This window comes from Vidua chalybeata, chromosome 3, assembly GCF_026979565.1.
Source record: "Vidua chalybeata isolate OUT-0048 chromosome 3, bVidCha1 merged haplotype, whole genome shotgun sequence".
Taxonomy (NCBI): domain Eukaryota; kingdom Metazoa; phylum Chordata; class Aves; order Passeriformes; family Viduidae; genus Vidua; species Vidua chalybeata.
This window is the reverse complement of record NC_071532.1, coordinates 46,327,135-46,348,250: the sequence shown is the minus strand read 5'-3', so window position 1 is coordinate 46,348,250 and position 21,116 is coordinate 46,327,135. Positions and strand designations below refer to the sequence as shown.

Genomic DNA, 21,116 nt, shown 5'->3' with positions numbered 1-21,116 from the left:
TCACAGTAAGACGCCATCAGTTTTCAGCTGTTTCATCTAAAGAAGTAAAACATTGAAATGTTCATTAAAATAACCTGAAGAATAGACTCCATGCTCCAGGACATGAACTTTTATTTATTGCGCTATACTTACAGGTTGATCTTTTCAAAATGCTTCTCTGTTCTCTAGCCCCCCAGATCCACAGCACAGTATGAGGAACTATTATCTTTACTGAAGGAATAAATACCAAAGGTTACATCTTGGGCTAGTGGTCCAGGATTGTTCAGAATAATGTTTTTTTAATCATTCTTCTACTTGATAATGGATGGTGGAAAATTACTCTCTCTAGCTTGTCCACATAAACTTACAAATTCTTCCCATGAAGTCATGGATTAGTCTTATTAAATGGTTGCTCTGGATGTAATAAATGTGAGGGTAGGGATGGGAGAAAACAGAAGGTTTTTGCAGAGATTGTTTCTTTGTCCAGGCTCCAAGAGACATTCCTAAAATGGAGACATTAGTGATGGCCCTATGAATATTGCCTGATACTGATGGAAAAGCAAAGTACTTTGCTTCAAAAATGTATTTGATTAATGTGGTACCACATTACTTGCCAAAGCAGAAAGGTGGCTTTTGAATTCCTATAAAAATGTCATAGAGAAAAAGCTAATACTAGCTACAGGGCTGTCTTACAAATGCTGATGTGAACATCCCTTGGGAAACAAAGCAGCAAGGGAATGAACATGGTAAACTGAAACATAGAGGGATTTATTTTCACCAAGTTTTACTTCTTGGTTTGCTAAATTCTTTGTGATGGATGGGGGCACAATATATAAAATGACTGGCATGTGTACTCACATATATTAGTATATACCATTGAGCATATACCATACTTCAATTTTCAATTTGAGATAGAAATATATTATGGATGATATTATTAAGTTTATTTTAAACACAAGGGCTGTTGATTGCATATTAAAATAGTAGTTCTTGTCTATCTCAACTTTTGGTAAATCTCAGTTGATAGGTAAATCTTATGTTAGAGAATTTCAATTATCAGCAGAACTTATATTTCAATGAATAATTGGGAATTTTCTTCAAGAGCTGATAAATTTTACCTTTTTTTGTGACAGGGTTCTTGAGGTGCGTATGTGAAGAACTACCATGAGAAGAACTATAAGATTTTTATGTATTTGAGAACAGATCCAGTAATATCTGCTTCAGATAGTTGTGCAGCATAATTATCAACATTTAGAAAAAATTAATTCATAATCTCTGAATAGTGATGAAAGACTGCAAATTAAAAATTTGCTAAATTTGGTGGAAGTATTGAGTTGGAGCAAAGTAATTTTTGTTTCTAACACAGTTCATTCCATACCATATAATGTAAGTGATTTTTGTTACGCCAAGAAACCAAGCGTACTAAAGTCTTGAAGCATGCCCTTAGTTTGGTAAAAACTGAATGGGATTAGATTTTCAGTCACAATAATGCTCAAAAATATAGGTACTTAAAATTTGAATAACTTAATTTTCTTTCCCTTTTGAAAATGTAGCTCTGCAGCAGATCTTTGAAGTGTAAACTCGGAGACATAGCAGTATTAAAATAACAATGGATCTGGAGGAAATACCACAAAAACATGCAGCACAGATTAATCAAGAATAGAAATTCATTTGAACTTTCTGTGGTCTATTGAATATGAAAACATTTCATACTCAAATAGAAAAAAAAGAAGCCTTGAGCAAAGTTTTTATCAGTCAGTGACATTTCTGATGTAACACCTGAATATTCGGATTAAGGTTGAAGATTTCTACTCAGTTTCAGCAAACTTTCTTGTATTTAATACTTTGTATTTATTAGTACTAGTTGAAAAATAGCTGATCTGTGCTACAGGCTGAGGAACAATGGGAATAAAGAACTAAAACTCCCAGATGACTACTTTGGCCAAACAAAGTATTTTTATTCTGCAATTTCTTGGCACTTTGATGTGAAATTCATGTTTTCAGACTTTCTGTTATAGCCTGTGTCCCTACAATGGATTGTATCTCTGAAGATACATATTTTGTGCAACTGCCTTATTGTGGATTTTTTTAATTGAGAAGAAGCTTCCTGTTGGAGTCATTTCTATATGTGTGGGAATGGCTGGGTAATGATCAGATTCTTGGGAAACTTGTGGTTCAGGAGCTTCTGCAGAGCATCACATTGTGCTGTTGTACTAAGCGTCACTAAATCTCTCTAAAAGGTGTATTTTTTGTCAAAATAACTAAATTAGATTGGGTTAGTCAGGAAATCGACACTAATCAAAGGGGTTTTTTTTGGACATCAGTTTTGAGAGTCTTAAGTGAAGAGAACAGTAAAAGCATGAGTCACTGGAAGAGTGTTTTGAAATAGCAACATTGGAAAAACCCATTTTCAAACCAACTGTATAAATTAACTATTATTGTGTAAGAACACTTTGAGAGGAAGTACTTTGACATTGTTGCTGGGCAAATGTTAAAACTGTAAGTCACTGTGTCCCCACTGACTTTCTTCCTGGGGACAAAATCCCAAATCAAGTCTAATATAATGTACATATTTATTCCCATTTCCCCTGAATTAGGACTTGAGGATTTTCCCCTGTGAAAATCCTCCATGAATGTTAAAAGTGTTTAGCAGAAATTACATTGCTCCTCACTTCCTTTCATTGCCATCTGTGTGTGGGTGTCTTTTGGGGGCCAGTATAACAAGAGTTAGAAGAAGCATTTCTGAAGGAAAATACTGTATTTCTTAGAGATATTAATGTGGAAAGATGAAAAAAATACATAATTGCTTGAAGTGCGGTCAAGAGTTTCACAAAGCTTTTTTGTTGAACCTAGAGGATTTTTGGTTTTACACTCAATTTTCAAACTGCTGATTTAAAAAAATAAGAAAGCAAAAGAGTTTCTTGTGGCAGAGATAAACTCAGGCAGCTTTTACTGTGCTGTGAAGATTATCAAAGTGCAATGTGCAAGCACTTACTGATATGTGTATGAGAGAAAGAACATATGCTTATCAATCTACCTCTTTTCTATACACAAACTTGTCAGCACAACAGTAAAATATCCAGTAGATACAAAAACAAGGCTACATGAACTATTTATGGCAAGTAGCAAATTTTTCTCTTAAGAATACATTGTCAGTTTTCCTGAAATAATCTGGGATGAACTTTTCAGAGTGAGAGTTCAAGATAGTTAGACAAAAGTGATGTTACTATTGCCCTTTTATGTGTTATTTCAGGAATGGGAGTTCAAACATGGCATAGGAGTCACATATGAATTTCCTTCTCACTTTTTCTTGAGGGTGACTGCTCTTACATTCATACCCTGCAGTGTTCTTCACCAGGATACACGTGCCAATGCTGTTCTACTTCCCGTTAACCAGACTGCACAGCAGGAGGGGGGACTCCAGGTGCTCAAATTCCAACATGGATGTCCTACAGGGCTGTAAATAATTTATTTTTTCTTCTCATCTCCCAAGCTATTTAACACAAAAGAGCTACAGCTCCAGCAAAAGGAATTAAAAGAGACCACAACCAGAATGCCTAAAAACTGAGGTGGAGACACTCAGCTTCAAAGGCCTGAAACTGCTTGTGTCTGAGCTGTCTCATGATTTAGAGAATGTGATTAGCAGACAGTAGAGACTTCCATGTGGAGTTTCTCATTACTTTCAAGAAGAAATTGCATCATCATTGAGAAAGATAGAAAAAAATGTGCTTTAAGCTGGTGACTAGGTACTCACCTACAAGGTGGGGGCATTGATACTGCAGAACAGCCTCATTGCCTGTTGATTTACACAGTACACACTGGTGGCTGGGAAGAGCATGGACACCATTATGCTTGGTGTTTGAAGGCTTCCTGCCCTCCACTTGGCATTGGATCCAGAACTATTTTGGGGGATGTGATTTAGCTTGAGTTCCCAAAGGTAATGGTAGATGGAGAGCATGATGAGTAGCTGAATTCTTAGCTGTTTTGCTTGTAGTAGTACCTAAGTGTGTCTGCAAGTTTTTGAAAGGTAAAGAGAGGAATTGATTGAGAGAAAAAGGAAGGGGCATCATGATGAGAAAAACTGGAAATCACTTCTTATCTTCTTTTAGCATTATTTAAGATTTCTGATGAACAGGAAATCAAGTATGTCTCACTGATAAGTATCCTAGCCTCCTTGTTTATTTCAGTTTTTAGAAGTTTTGCTTTAAGAAAGCATACAGTAGTTAAAATGAAGTGTGCTTTTTTTTTTTTTTTCTGGTTCTGGTTGGTTTGTTTTTGTTTTGTTTTTCTTTTTTATTTGGAGGTGAGGATTTCTCATAAATTAAATTTCTTCAGGGCATTTTTATGGTGTTTGTAACTTATATTTTATGGGTTTTTCCCCCCACAAATATTTTTTTACATAGAGAAAGTTTTTAATATTTTACATGTCATGTGCACACTGATATTCTATTATCATTCATCAAGATCATGAATGTTTACATCATTTTGAAGAAAAGCATAAAATTCCCTTTGCAGTAGACAGGCTGTACAGGGCTTTCATGCAACTTAGTTTTTCTAAACAACATCACTCTTGTCTTGCAAACGTTTTGTGTGGAGCAATGTTCTTCAGCAAGATGCTGAACTGTAGTGCTTGGGATAAGAGCCTTGGGATGACAAGGGTTTCATCAGTGGTTACTGGTATATATATTGCCAATTATGCACAGCTAGTGTCATTAGTAAAATGGTCATTTGTGGCTGTGGAAGAGATCTAAGTATAGGATATCTTTTGGGAAACTTTAGAGATAAACGTTGCTGGAATGAAGCAGCAATCCCTTTTGCTGGAGGACACAGGGACCTGTGTGGATTACCACTTTTAGAATAACGAGTGGCACAGATACACAGTTGTATTTAATTATCCTTTTAGTGTTTATAAACCAGATTTCTGCTCTGAAGCTTGGTTATGAGACAGAGTGCGACTCCAGGCTTTACATTGCTGAAATTTTTTGGTCAGCACCACTGATTTATTTCATGTTGGTATGGAAATGGAAGAGATTTTTGCATTCTTTGTTAGCTCTTTCACAGTATGAATGTAGATGATTTTTCCTGTCTAAAGCAGAAAGTCATAACAGCATCAAGCAACATGTTGTTCTTCACAAGGTTAGGCTAGCTAGAATTATGGATCCTTTCTACCCTTCTAGGCTTGAGTATTTCTGAGCACTGCTTACAGCTGAGAATGAAAGAATCCAACTCAAAAGCAGTAGGATGATTCATTTGGGGGTTCTATTTCTGCAAATTCCCGTATCTACCTTCACGTTGGAAAAAAGTATATTTCAGCTTATGTTGTTTTAAAACTAGAAAACTGCAATTACTTTTGTGCTTGAGTAGTTTCATTAAAATATGTCATATTCTTTCTACTCTTAGTATTATTCAGATGACATTTTTAAATCTGCACCTGGGTACGATCTTCCTTAACATAACTCAAACAAATGTGTGCTCCACCCTCAATTATAATAGTTCAAATGAGTAAGCTTTTGCATTTATCAGCAACGCTAAAAAAAATGTCAGAAATGTGTGTGAAAGTTGAGATGTAAATAATTTCCTTAATCAAATTGCACTCTGATCAATGATTAAAAAAAAAAAATGAACCCACTTAATTAGTAAAGGTCAGAAAGTTAAATGTGTAAAGTGTAACCAGCAGGGTATTCAAATTAACGATGTCAGCTCTGTTGCCACTCATGATAAAAAATTCTACCAAGTTAAATCTATAAATCTCTTTCACATTAATTCAAAAGAATACAGAAAAGAAAGAAAAAAACTATTAATGAAAAATACAGGGTGGAAAGAATTTATTTAGGATATATGATCCTTCAGGCACTTCTGCAACCCCAGTCTCAGAGAAGAGTCCCCGCATCCTTCTTTCATCTTTCTGTGGACACTGCAATCAAGTGATGCAAAGCCTCTCTTTGCTCAGCTGTAATAGATATAGGGAAAAATTAATCTGAATAATCCAATATAGGTACTGGATAATAATGTATTTTTCCATACTTTAAGCCAAATATAATATAGCCATTGTTTTTCTTCTCTCTGCCCTTCTGCCTGTAACTACTTTCTGCCTGTAACTTGATTTCTTCCAGATATATACACGAAAAATTCATACACAAACTGTGCTTCTTAGATAAAGAAATGCTAAAATATCCATGCTGCTATAACTGTGGCAATATATGCTATGGTTTGTGATTGTGAAAACTTCAGGGAGAATACAGATAATTTTTGTTCCATTCACCAGTGAAAGGCCTTTCATGCAGAGTCCTCCTCTCCATTAGACAGTTAGTGCTGAATGCCTGAGAGACCACTGGCTTTTATAATCTCCCTGCTCATCTAATCCATTTTCTGTGTTTCCAATGTCTCTTAATTTCCTGTCTCTTAATTTCCTCAAAATGATGGTGTTGAAGACGAAAGTTAAAATGACCCAATACCCTCCTCTCTCAATATAAAAAATCAAGAGAAATAATGGAAATACAGTACTGTTTCCTTGCTAATTTAGTAGTAGTCTTGTCTTAAATTTACACAGTCATATTTTCTAGAGTCATGTTTATTAAGTTTTCTGTTTTGTGAGCTGCCCTGCAAAAAATTCTCCAGGTTCTCAAGGCTAGGTGGTGGTGAAGCACTGAAGCTGAGCCAGCCGACCGCAAGGCTCCCTTGAGGGAGCACCTGAATGATCTCCTCCTGCCTCTCAGCACCAAACAGGCCCAGCTGCCCAGATTTCACAGTGCTGGGCAAACATAACCATCATGGTTATGTTGCTCTTGAGAGCTCCGATGGCAAAAGCCTTGATTGTTGACAGCAAAACCCTCTCTCTTGGTATCAGCAATGCAGGGGAGCTTCCTGTGTTACTTTCCCTCTTAATTATCTGCAAATATTCTGAGGTCTAAAAGTAAAAAGAAGACTAGGTTTCGGTTACTAAACCAAGATATCAACAACAAAAAAATATGTTCTTTGCAAGGTTGAACCCGTGTCTTTATGAAGTAATAAATACTTGAATTAAGTTTCTCAGTGGTCTCTTGATTTGTGATTCTGATTAATAAAATGTACTTTCTTGCAGCTGTCTCTTCTTCCACTAGATATGTTTTTGAATTTTGAAAAAGATAGAGCATTTTGAATTTTGCTTTTCTTTTGCAGTACTACTATCCTTTCTTTTTCTGTCAGATCAAGGCTTACATGGCTTATTGCATCTATGCATAGCAAAAGATTGATTTCTAATTCCTGTGAAATTTTCTATAGGTCAGAACCAGCGCTTTTTGAAAATGTATGCTGTAAGGACTTGTTTAGAATAGGTGTTTTTGTCTGAAAGGTAACCTTAGCATTGCCCTGGCCTTTATGAATTTGACTTGGAAATTACTATTGCAGAGTTCAGAGAGCATGCTTTCCTCAAAAATATTTCTTAGGAGGCTGTGACAGCCTCAGTAGCTGCTATTTTTGGACCATTTCATTTAAAATTAATCACTTGTGGAATCTTCAGCAAGTACATTTCACAAAGAACATGACTGAGTCTTTTCCATTTGTATATGAATACAGATGTGGTTTTGCCTATTTCTTTAAAGTCTGTCTTTTTTTGGACTTGAGTAAGATCTTGTGAATTTTATTGCCTTTATCAGGATAGGTGCTGGCATTTAAGGAATCTCACTCTTGGCTTTCAGGTTCTATATCTAAAAAAAAACCCTTTTTTCAAATGTTTTCTGCTTTTGCTAGCTTTAAGATATTAATAAAAATTATTGCTTTGCCTTGTTCCAATTTTATTTGCTTTAGAAATTGGCATGACAACTGAAGGTTTTTCTAGGATTTCAAAATTCAGTTGGCAGTTTGACTGAAGTCTTCTGCATCTTGCAGATCTAATAGCCAATGTGTCTGCCTGCTGGACGTGAGGCAGGGAGACCTGGAGAAGTTGAGAATCTGCTTTGACACCCAGCTGTTATAGCTGGGTGTGATATCATACATTAAACAGTATACAGAAACGGAGTATCTGACGCAGCAAACATTTTCTATTTTGGATTGCAGAAAATTTCCTTTTCAATTGAGTCCAGTACCAAGGTACTGACTTCCATGAAATTTATATCATCTGACTAGCTTGTCTTTTTGCTAGATTTCTGGTGATAAGACAGAATCACGTTTGAATGTTAAAGATTTTTCATTGTATTAGTTCTTGTTTACAAATAATGAAGTTTATAGTCTTGAATCATAATTCCCATAGGTGTGAAATGTCATGTATGAAAACTGTCATGAATTTACTGGTCATTTTTTTTTCAGAGCTACATTCACAGGAAGTATTATTTTCCTGTTTTCACATGTTTTGCTGCCTTGTTTTTTTTTTTTTTTTCTGAGATAAGAAATTAGAGTAGTGGTTTTGCTTTTAGAAACACATTTGCATAAATAATAGATCTTAGAAAAGGGCACAGGAATAATTAAAGGAAACAATAATGTTGATTAGATGTTAAAACTAGTAGCTACAAAAACACTCAGCAAGCTCTAAAAGTTAATACCTTTATTATTTTAGGACTAGAGCTGGCCTCAAGATCTCCCAAAGAAATATGAACCGATGCATTTCTCACTTGCCATATGACAAATTACTTGCAAGTTTGTTTTACTTGAATAGCCTTCATTAGAGAAGGAGAGTGTTGATGTTGGTATTTGTTCATTTGTCATGAAACTCATACCTCTGAAATCATCAGTGTGTTAGAAGGCAATAGCTGGCTTAAACTCTGTCCAGGCTGTTAAGTGCCAGGGCAATGGCTTCAGGGTGTAATGTGAATAGAGCATCAATAAACCTTCATAATCAGGTGGTGCCATTTTCAAGAAAGTTGATTTCCCACTATTATTTATAATAAGCCAAAAGACACTGAAACATATGGAGGTGAAATTTCTGATATGCAGACCACGTATACTAAAAGGTGAGGCCAGGAGCTGAGGACTGAGGAATACAGCATGTCACTGTAAGAAAGTTTTTAAAAGAGACAAAATGGAAAAAGCGTTTGAAGGTGAAATGAAAAGAACAGAAAACTTCTTCCCATATGGTACCTGAGAGATTTGAAAGAAGACAAAGTTAAAAATCAGTATTCAAAATGTCATTTTGTTTTTCTAATTTTTGTCTTTGATCTTTGAAGATTTAGGAAAATATTTAGGGCTGACTAACTTCTCTAGTCAGCTGACAGAAAAAGGTAGCTATGCTTGGAACTGCACCATTGAGGTTTATGAAGTTTCATCTTATATTAAACTAAAATTCTTCCTTCAGTGTCAATCTTGTAAATTTCATATGTATTAAAAAAAGACTAAAATTGTATTTAAAAAAAATAAAATATTTTTGGGGTAGGAATATGTGTCTGAAACATTTTGTATTCCTCCAACAGCATGCAAAGGTAAATTCTCTCATTTAAGGAATAGAGCCATGTAAATACTATGAGAAACTTTGCCACTGCAGTTTAAAATCTCTTTAAGATTTAGACTTTTAACATAGCAATGAAAAATGCTTGCTCTGGACATGTTTGTTAAGTCTCTAGATATTTTTACTGCTATGTAATCAAGTTTGTAATGCATACACAAATGGAAAGCTATGATATAATCAATGAGGCTTTGTAAAAGCTATTCCTAAGTGTAATAAAAGCTAGAAGTAGAAGTGAACTTCCTTTCTTTTCTGAAATGCCTTTTTATAATACTGTTTTCATTGCCTTAAGAAAAGCAAAGAAAGTTATGTAGTATGTAAAATACAGGAAGAAACTGAATCTAAGGGGTGATAGGGGAAATATACTACACATTCTAATGATATATATTACAGTACATTCAAGAGATTTTATTGTTTTGATTTGTTTATATTTCTGTAAGTTGTATAGAGTTTTATTGTTGTTTTAAATTTAAGGTTTATAAAAGATTTTTGTTGTTATGCTTGATGGGAAATGGATGAGCAACTTAAATATTTGTTCTCTAAGGAAATATGTGACGTCTCTCTCTATTACATTGCTTGTCTGAACTGGGAGTATCATGAAACATGAAGAACATGCATGTAACATCCCTCAATGTTTCACCCATTTTCCCTCTAAGCCAGTTTGGTTATTTCAAGTTGCTTAAATTATGAATGTGGTTTGGGTTTTTTTCTGTCTGCAGCAATGCTTCATCATTTATTTTGCAAATCATGTTCACAGTGGGTGAAGTTCAACTGTAGTTTTCTATCTGAAATACAAGGCTGACTTCAGCTTGTGGCATAAAGTGTAAAGTGTGATAGAAGTGCATGCCCAAGAGGAGCAGATGGGTTAGGAATTAGGAGGTGAGGTTGGAAGGCTACTCAGTGTGAAAGGCAGGAAGAAATCTGGTATCAAAGGTGTTAGGAGGTAAGCTATAGCATGGGACCTTAAAATAAGGCAGGAAATAGAAAGAAAAGGATATGCAATAAATGAAGGGATATAGAGCAAGGGAGACTGGAGCGGTAAGGAAAGCACTTCAGCACTGAGGGAAAAATTAATTTTGTCAACAGCTTAGCCATGAGGTGGAAATTGATACACTGGTAGTCCATATGTAGGCAACTTTACCGGTAAACTAATTTCTAGGGGGGGGGAGGGGTACAGGGAGGGTGAAACTTAGATTTATAAAGTGTTTTCTTATGTGCTTTTTGCAGTAGTGTAATTTTTAAAATCCAGACTACTATTGCACACTTATTGCACTTTTATTACTTTTTATAAGTCTTAGTCTAAAGAAAGAATTTCTATGTTTTCACTGCTAAAACAGAGCTAAAAAGAGAAACTAAACTAAAATCCAATGGCCAGCGGTTTTTTTTTTTTTTCCCTAGAGAGATTGAGCAAAAAATGTAGATCTCTTTCATGGAAGAACAAAATGATATGCCTCAAGGATCTGAAGAATAGTGAGAGAAAATTTACTAATCTATAAATGCCTTTTCTTTTGCTCCTAGGTTCAGATATTGTTCAATGGTTAACAAAGAACTTATCAATAGAAGACCCAGGTAATTTCTCTTGTTTTCTTGTCTTCAAATTCTAGTTTGTTTTTTCAAAATATTGAACCTGACTTTGTTTTCTGCTGTGGTGGGAGTGACAAGATACAACATTTGACCAGTACAATTTCAATAGCAAAACAGACATAAAATCTTAGAAACCTTTACTAATGATCTGAGGATTTTGATTATAAATTTTATTGCAGCAGGTGTCTGGAAACAATATGAGAATGATAATGATAGTTCTTTGATAGAAAATATGTTTGAGTGCATGGGAATTTACTCAGCATTATGCTAAAGAGTTTGTTAAATACAAGCTGTTTTCTTACAGACTTTTTCAATATACAAAAATTAAATAGAACTATTAAAATACATTCTTGTACTGTTACCAAAAGCTAATCTTAAATTTGGACATTTCTCTATAGCATCTTAAATGGAAAACTAAATGCAAATAAAATCAGTGAAGTGAGGAAGAGCAGTTCATTGCTTGATCAGCTGGATTGGGACATGAAAATAAGGGTTTGGTTCCAAACTCTGCCTTGGTTTCTTATATGCCCAGCAGGAAACAAAGTTTGGTTATTGTATTTAGCTATTATTTATTTCCTGTATTTACAAGAATCTAGTTACCTGATCAGAAATTTTCCGTAAAGGAATGATTTATAGTAGGCAATGCTGAATTGTAGAAATAAAATATTCTTTGGAGGTTTGCATTTTCTTTTGGTTAGTGGAAAAATAATCTTCCTTCTTTAAAAATGTTTAGAAATTATCAAAAATCGATTTTCTCCTTGCTTTCTTTCAGTATTTTTTTTTTTTTTTTACATTTTGGGGTCATTTTTGTCTTTATTTTTAAAGTGTGTTTTTCTGTCAAATTACAACTCAAAGTATGATAGCAAAAAGCAAAATCACTGTATTTAAAATTGCGACTTGAGCAATGAGGAATTATCAATACAGAATTTGATATTTGGAAGTAGTCAGTTCACAGCATATTGACATGTTATGTGACAGAGATGACTACATTTTTAGCTAGTTTTGAACAGTGTCATATGCTTGCTTCCTGGAGATAATGTGGAGGCTTCAAGTGACCTAAGTGTGATATTGTCTTTCTCAGTTGTCAGCTACAAAACACTCACCTATCTGTATTTATAAGAGTTTGAAAAATTTTTAGGCTGTGTTTATTTGATATGGAAGCTTAACCTTTATTTGTCAAACCAGAATTGCAATACTGGAACAGATTGTCCTTCAGATTACCTGCTTTTTGCAAAATTTGGAGTAGAAAAGGATTCTGCTAAACAGAAAACATGTCTCCTTGGTTCCTTATGTTCATATCCAATTAAGATTAAACAAACACACAAACTACTAACATATGTAACCAAAACACCACATTAGTTTAACTGAATCTGGGTTTTATCCTCTCAGATTATACGGATGGAAAAGAAACTATCCACAATGACAAAAATGTATTTTGGTCCTAGTCCAAAGTCAGCTATCTGGAGCTGGTTAAATTCTGATCTTCAGAAAACAAATAGCCCTAAATGCTTCCTTTGGGTAATGCTCAGAATTGCCAGATGACAGTGAACTTGACAGATGGTGAGCAAGAGCTTTTCACATGACAGAACTTCTGAAAATGTTCTGTTTTTTCAAAACCCAAAAGTGTCTTGCTTTTCATTTCAGTTCTGGACAAGTCAATCTAGAACCTCGTGTGGAAAAGCCCTTAATTTCTGCAATCTGTTGTCTCCGTCTTCTGATTGCTTTATGCCTGTGTGTCAGGATTTAACTCAGTTGTCTTTTAAACCTACCCTGTAGGGTCCTGTTACAAATCACTTGTGAAGATATGCAGTTTTGTAATGCAGAAATAATAAATGCCTTAGTTTGCACTGAAAATTGTCATCCCTGTATAATTCTGATACCAACCACATACCTGGAAGAACACCATAAAATAGATTGGAGCACATATTTTAAGAGTATATTCTGCTCTGTCCAGAAAAATGAAAGGACTATTTGCACACCTCATCTACAAGTGCTGTGCAACTATTCATGCAAGCAAGGCGGGTAAATTGTGATTTAAGGGTAAATAGAGAGATTCACAGAAGGGACCTCAGGTTAGAGGGAACATCAGAAGATCATGTGGTCCAAACCTTCATGGAGAGGCAAGCCTGGGTGAGATTAGTGAGCACTCTGTCCTGTCTGATCCTGAACACTGCCACTGATGGGAACTTCACCATATCCAGTGATTGTTTGTTCTCGCTGTAAAAAAAACTGAATAGATGAAACCTCTCTCCATGCAACTTGTATTCATTGCTGCTTATCCTCTCAGTGTGGCTCCCTGTGAAAAGAATTTCTGTCCTCTAAGCACTGGAAGAATTTGATGAGGTTCCACCCCAAGCCTTCTGTTCTCCAGGGTGAAAACATCTAACTCTTACAGTCAACTTCTTTAATAAAACACAGAACTAGTAAGAAGAAAGTGATGCTACCACACTTTATATATAGAAAAATAATACTTTGAAATGCAATTTTTTCCTTTGTTTTGCAAAGGGAATACAACTCCAATACCATTTAATTGGGAATGAAGTAGGCAACATTATGGATAGTGGAAGAACATAAGGCAGAAGAAGGCTTGACGGCAACATTTGCTTCAGTGTTAATAAGTGTAAAGCTTTCACCTGGAAACAGAAATTTAGTAAAAAGTAGTAACAAGTTGGAACTTGTAAACTGCCAGTCAATAAAACCATGCAAATTTTTAATAAATGGAAAATAATATTCAGTAGAATATTTGAAAGATTTTGGCTTGCTGCGGTAGATCTCCATCAAGAAAATAAACTGGAGATGATAGGTGGATTCTGCTAATTTGTACCAGATTTGAAGTTATTTTAGTGGAGTGGAGCTTGCTTGTGCCCAGAATAGCTGTGCACAATGCAATGTACAGTTGCTGTTACATTGTTTGTTATTCAATATGTGCTTAAAAAATGTTTGTGCTTCAGCCTACAATTCATCTGTAAAATTTTAAGGAACAGAAATTGTCCAAGTTATTTTTAATGGGGAAGTCAGGCATAAATATAAGCATGATCTCAACCTGAAACGAAGCAATTAACTGAGTTTACAAAATCTTAAGGGCTTGTGATTTGGCACTGAGACATGTGTTGTTGAATTGACCATTACAGGGTAAGTGCTGACACTTCACTGATGTTGCCAATTACTCTTAATGTGAAAAATCTACTCTGTTTTTCTACATTGTGTTTTTCTTTTTCAAAGTGGTCATTGATGATGTGAAATGCACCAGGCTGACCACATCAGATACTGAAATTCCTTTAATACTTAGTGGGAAAAATAGAAGAAAAAGGGTAAATGAGATGATTTAAAGGTATCAGCTCAAATTTCCAAGAGTCCTGTCCTGTACTTGGTTCTTGTGCTGATTTCTTCAATGCCCTTTCAGCAAACACTTGATTTCTCTATTCCCTAATATTCAACATCCTAATAGTAAATCATGCTGTTGTCTCCGAAAGGAGAAGGAACAGTATGAGTTTTCCAGTCTTTTCACAAGGAATTAGTGTTATCCACAAACACTCAGTTAATCTTCAAGTCATTCCATGAATAATTTTCATCTAGATGTCTCAGAAAATGCCCTTAAGAGTAGATAATATATTTAGACATAATCTTCATGTTCCTTTATAGGACCTTCATTCCTGAGTGTTGCTTATTTAATTTTCTCATAGCTACAAACCAGCTGAATTTGGCTAGAGGCACTTTATCAAATGGTTGCTCCAGCAGAGCCACTGCAGCTGCTCTAGAATGCTCAACCTCTGCATTCACATTGCTTTGCTCCAGCTCATTTAGGCAGCCTGTTGAAGCAGCTTGCTACTGCTCTTGGACATCAGGAATTACACTGAAGTCAAAAATATATATGACTAAATCTAAGTTTTACAGTTATGAAAAAAGACTACCTTGATTTTTATGCCTTCCTGTGACTTTTCAGTTTCAGTTCTCACCGTTTATAGTCTTTTCATGTAATTGGTGTAACTAATTTGTAACTAGATGCCCATTAGCATCCATGTGAACTATGGTCACTGATCCAGTGCAATAAAAAGGGAGGGCTCAGTAGCACAACATCTGTTTATGTTTCTTCATTTTTCCTCTTTAATAAAGTCTCTCTGCAGCAGCTGGTGTACTAATAATGACCTTGAGAATACACAGTACTTGTTTGAAAGAGTTAGAAGAAAAATGTTAGGGCTTTTATTTGAGTTTATGAAAGTTTACTTGGAAAAATGTTCAGTTCTCAATTTTGCCCTTTCCCCAGTTATATGCAGAAAGGTACCAGCAAAGAGCAGGAGCCAGACAAGATGTTCTAAACAATTGCCATTTGGGAAACAGCACCAGAGAACTGCAAGTAAAGGGGAGGTACTTCCAGTGATTGCTAACAGAGAAAAGAATCTTTTATGAGAAGGAATAAAGAAGGGAATGGAAAGGTTATGTTTATCTTTGCAGTCTTTGCACTAATCAAAACCTGTGGAAGTGGAGCAAGAGTAGAATGTTCCCCTTTTATTATCTTGACATGAAAAACCAAACCAAAACAAAACAACCCAAACCCCCAGTAAAAGTAATTTATACTGCCTGCACACATACCATGCCCCTCATACTGGGAACCCAGGGACATCAGGCACTCTCATTTTTCACATGTCTGGTAGAAATTCAGGCACATTTTGTTCCATAGCAAACCTCATGAACCTTCATCAATTCTAGTGTAACTAACTTCCCAGCTTTCTTCTACTGGGTGAATTTGATCTAAGCTTGTCAGATCCTGTAACATTTCAATGGAATAATGACTTTAATCTCAGTTGCACTAAAAGAAAGTAGAACAAAATTCTGTTTGAGAATGAAAAATGTCAGAATTTACAGACACTCCTTTAGTACTAATAATATTAACATTATGATACTCATGCAAAAAAAAATGTATGGGTCAGGTTTCCTATAATTATAAGCAGCATAGGGGGTACTTACCTGTGTGTGGCAATCAGTGGGCTTCTAGCCACTCCTGAGTGGCCACTCCACTTCCAGGAGTGCAATGGTAAATGTTCATGTGAAGAGGGTGTTTTATTTGCCCAAAGCCTTTAGAGAGATTTTGTAAATGGTGAACAGAAGTGTAGTGTCTTCAATTCAGTTGTGGTAGGATATATCAGATTTAATAGATTTCATGTTTTTTCCACTGAAGCTTCTTCCAGATTAGTATAATCTGTTATCCTGTGTAGACTGCATGTGTTAGGAGTGTTTCCAAGAGCACACAGACCTGCACAGCCACCTGTTATGAGATGTTTTTTTCTACAAATGTGCCTATACTGTTTGAACAGTCTCATTTCCATTTAGTCACTCTTGAAAGTGATTAATATGTTCCTAGTTTGGCCATTTTATTTTCTCACTTGTAGGTAGGTGGTAGGTTACATCAGTACTCATTTTGAATTTTCTTTGATGGAGCAGTAATTTCTTCTCATCTTTTTGGTAGTGTGGCATCAGGTTAAAAAATAACAGTTATTGGGAAAATATAAATTTTGTGACTGGTATTGATGCAAAGTATGAGATCATTATCATGATGCGAAGTATGTTACCATGGTATTGGTGACAAAGTGTTTCCTTCACATAGCAAGATAGGTCAAACTATTACAACTATTTCATCATGCTAAGCATGACTAAATAAAATTCCTCCTTTGCTATTTTCTTAAGAGGGCATTATTTTGCAAGATTTCATGAAAATAGTTTATGTTTTTTCACCCTAGTAATCAAGAAATTTTATAAACATTTGAATTACATGGGAAGTAGAAATGAGTTTTGTCTCATTTAGAGAGACAAAATTTAGAAATAAATGTCCATCTTGGAGTATATGGGTAAAGATGACAAGTATGGAATTTGCTGCTGTCTAGCATAATTTTCTGTACAATAAAATTATTGTAAAAATAAAATTTTAGTACTAGGTACTGGTATGACAAAATACACGTGTTCTGTAAAGTTGTTTCTGTGAGCAACCTGCCTGATATTGTCAATAGAATACTTATTTAGAATGGATCTCTTTTGGCTTTGGACAGCCCGACCTACTAAGAGGTGTCCCTAACCATTTCAGCAGCTTTGACACTAGATGAAACTTAAGGTCCCTTCCAAACCAAACACTGCTATAATTCTATGATTCAACTATAACTTGTGTGATAGACACATTTTCTGTATGAAACAGATCTCTGTTCCTTATCTCTGGTTAAAAGCAAGGCATCAACTGAATTTTTTAAATTTTGGTTTTTCTTGAATCAGAACCCTGATTCCATGGCTCTGACTTCAAATATATTTATTTTAGCAGGAAATAATATTGCTTTTAATATTAAAATCTCCACATTATACTCAGAATTGTTTTCAGTATTCAGTATATCAGTGTCTGATACTCAATTAGATTTTAAAAATTGAAACATACCAACAATCAGCATACAATTCAGTAGGCAGCATGGGCTTTATTCCACTGAGGTCTTTGAGAGTCCTACTGAGAGAAAAGGATGAAAAAAAGTACTGACTAGAATACAAAATACTGATTACAAAAATAAATCTGAACAAGCCTACTGAGATAAAAAGTTATTTGTAAAATTATTACCTGATCAAGATGATAGAAGCTGAGACATCAGTAAGCTTTAATTTTAAGCACTTTCATTGGAAAAAAAAACTTCAGATGCTCTGTTGCACCATTTGAAGGAATTACTTTCATCCTGTCGCAGAAAAAAATTAGGACATAATGTAAATTACACAATTGAAGTCTTTACCTATGAAGTTAGGGCAAAGTATGCTGTTTTAGGGAGAACTCTGATAACTTTTAGAATTTAATTAATTAATTAATTGCATAAGTTGAATTATAATGACCTTCTTAATAAATTATTTTATCTAATTTCTACTAAAGTTACTAGGAATTTTTGTGGGTTTCTTACTGTTTGACAGCCTCCTTCTGAACCTTTGTGATCATACCAAGTTTTGGAGGTTTAAGAGGAAGAACATTTACTAATTCCCAATTCACACTGGCATAATTAATTAAAAGCAGCTAAATAACTGTCTAGAGACTTCATTAGATTTCTGCTTCCTTGTTTGCCAAAGAACTGTGTTACATAGTAATGGAAAATGCAAGTAGGTGGACGTAAGATTTTAAATCTGGCCAATTTAATTGAATAAAAGCAGTTGAAATCCTATTTCATCTTGCCGATAGCTGCTGCAGCTATTTATAGTCAAGTAAACAAAAATGTTTTGATATTTACATGTTATATGTAGCATTTGATGACTGGAAGGTGAGTATGAGGCTTTCTCTTGATTTTGTTAATAATTGACCTTAGGAGTATTTTAGTTTTTTTCCATAGCACATATAGAGAAATACTGCTCTACACACAGGGGCACAATGACAGTCCAACATTTACTGTGCAAGGACATTACTTGCCGTTTCATCTTGGACAGAATAATATTCCCTAGGCACTTGCTCTTTTTTTTCAACTCCTCTGTGAAAAAATGTTTCCAGGCAAAATCACCCCTTGTGCAATTTGAGATCATATGCTTGTCCAATTGGTTGTTATTTGGAAGAAGAAGCTGACCCCCACCTGACTACAACTACCTTTCAGGCAGTTGGACAGAGTGATAAGGTCACCCTAAGACTCCTTTTCTCCTGGCTCAACACCTCCAGCTCCCTCAGCTGCTCCTTACAGGACTTGTGCTCCAGACCCTTCACCAGCTCTGTTGTTTTTCTCTGAACACACTCCAGCACCTTAAAGTCTTTCTTGCAGTGAGGGCTCAGAAAAACACCTCTAGTTTTTCTTGAGCAGCGACAGCAGTTACCTAGCAGCCACTTACTGGGCATATACAACTGGGAAGGTTCATATCTAAAATGTTTAGCATTTATCAAAATTCAGTTTCAACTGCTGTTTTATTGTTTAATGAATCACTATCATGTAGTTTTGCATTATTTCCTCACAACTCAATTTTGCTGACCTCAGTAATGTTATACTTCCAGCAGATTTTATATCTGATGTAATCTCATCATTCACATCCTTCTGTAGGTAATTTAGGATTATCCTGAACAGTCCAGGAACTACTAAACACAGTTACTGTGGTTACCCCCCCTTCAGTGTAATATTATTATTTCAGTGTAATATTACACTATTTAGTGTAATAACTGATCTGCTGTGCCTAACCTTTATTCCCTCCTTTCTACCTATTGCTTTTCTCATGATCTGCTTAATACCTTTAGAAAACATTTGAGGGAATCATGCCAAGAGCTCCCTGGGAATCCAAGATAATATGTCAGCCAGATTTTCATAACCTTATATGTTCTCTATTTCCACATAGGAGCACTCACAGAGTTGTGAGGCGTATCCAGCAACAAAAGTCATGCTGAAATTTCCTTTTTTTGTTGCATTTATCTTTATTTTCATTCCTTCCACACTTTATTATAGTCCCTAACATGTTGTCTGTATGGTTGTCTGTTTTGTACATCCTTTTTTTCCCCTCATATTTCCCCTGGATGTCTTTGTAAAACCTAAGGACATATTTTTCAACTTTTTTCCTTTGGTACTAAGGATGATTAAATTATAAGTGGCACACTATGGCTAACAGTTCAGCCATTTAATATTTTACTGGCCATAAAACACAGATTGACCATTATTTTGAGCCAGATACTTCTGTTCATTTTATCAATTTTTTTCAAGACTATAATAGTTTTTGCTGCTGGTCTTCTCATCAGTCCCATCTTTTCCTTCTACATTTAGATTCTGTCACTAGAGAAGAAATAGGTCATTCATTGAGGCTTTTTTTGTGGGGAAAAAAGGCACTTATAAAAGAGTTTTCACTGAGCTATTTTTGCTAGTAAATATCTGTCAGTATTTCTTTATTTTGAATAGCAGAGTTTGTCTGGCTGAACTGATAGTTCTCTATAATTATCTGTGTAAATCCATTGCAAAGGGGAGAAGTAAGCACTAGGAGTGGGAGTTATGATCATAAGAACACAGGATGGTATAAAATGGACTTTTGCAATATTGGAAATTTTTGTCCCTCAATTTTGATGAGGACAGTGAAATATATTTTATTTGCCAACCAAACTACTATAAATAATGGACAAAGAAAACTCTCTAAAAATGATCCTGTTTGTAATAAGTGCCTTGGGGATTCTTGTGTATGTGCATCCCAGATAACTGCATCTGATCACATAGGGAGTGGAATGTTGCTCTTCAGAAAAGCCACCTCCACACTCTTTGTTGTTACCCTTCCTGATCTTTGATGACATTTTTTCTTGATGTGTGTCTCAATGGCACAAATTTACTTATAAAGCTGTTAACTCCTGGTGGACTTTAAAAATCACAGCACTCTTCCCACAGAAGAGTGTACATTATTTTCAGTATTTTATGCTCTCAGTTTGCTGGATGTATGAAAAATGTTTTAAAGAGAATTGTTTTCTTCTTTTTTGAATTGAGTGCAGTGAAAGAGGCAGTTATTTTTCTAGCTGTGGCTGCTGCGTGTTCTTTGTATTTTCTGAACTGCTTGGTCATAAGTGGGTGTTCTGCGATTATGATAGCAATGCATAACAATGACACAAAGTTAATGATTGGTGCAATAGCAATTCATATCAAAACAGACTTAGAGAGTAAAAAAAGTGTCATGATTCGTCTTGACCAGCAGTAATCATTGCAAGAGTCAGTGCTACGTATTGCTTCCCTCACCCAGCTTCACAAACTCCATGCTAACTGATGTCCCTCTGATTCAATCATATTATTTTCTGTAGTTCCTTCTGGAAGAAATATTTTGTTCACTGAAAAAGCCTGCGCTTATTTTTTGTATTTGCTGGCCATGAATGCAAGTGATGCATCAACCACACTAGTTATTCACATGCCCCACATCTGCCAAGCCTTAAAGACAGGTCTTCTCTTTGAAACTCCATGCCAGATATAAAACTGTCTGTGAGAGTGCCTATAGGTCATGTGCCTGGAACGTGCTTTTCTAAATGCTCCAGTGCTTGTGGTGTCCAAGCAGAGCTGACTGAGAGGGGACTTGGCAGCTGTACTTTCACTTGAGTGTGGCAAAGAAGGGGAGAAGCCATGGCACTGTGCTGCGGCCAGGAAAGCACACCATCACACGGGGCGCCGTGTCTGAGGGAACCGTGATGTAAAGTAACTTTCCT

The 21,116-nt window shown here is 35.5% G+C and overlaps 1 protein-coding gene across 10 annotated transcripts in view; it reads left to right on the top strand.

Annotated features, from left to right (window-relative positions):
* The window catches only part of RGS7 (regulator of G protein signaling 7), a 237,837-nt gene that overhangs the window by 122,399 nt on the left and 94,322 nt on the right, over nucleotides 1–21,116 (top strand). For all 10 annotated transcript variants that reach the window (XR_008429773.1, XR_008429774.1, XM_053937363.1 and 7 more), the window contains exon 4: nucleotides 10,910–10,960. Coding sequence is in view for 8 of the 10 variants with exons in the window: in XM_053937363.1 (XP_053793338.1) it covers nucleotides 10,910–10,960 (51 nt within the window). In the remaining 2 variants the exon portion in view is untranslated. The remainder of the gene's footprint in view (nucleotides 1–10,909; nucleotides 10,961–21,116) is intronic.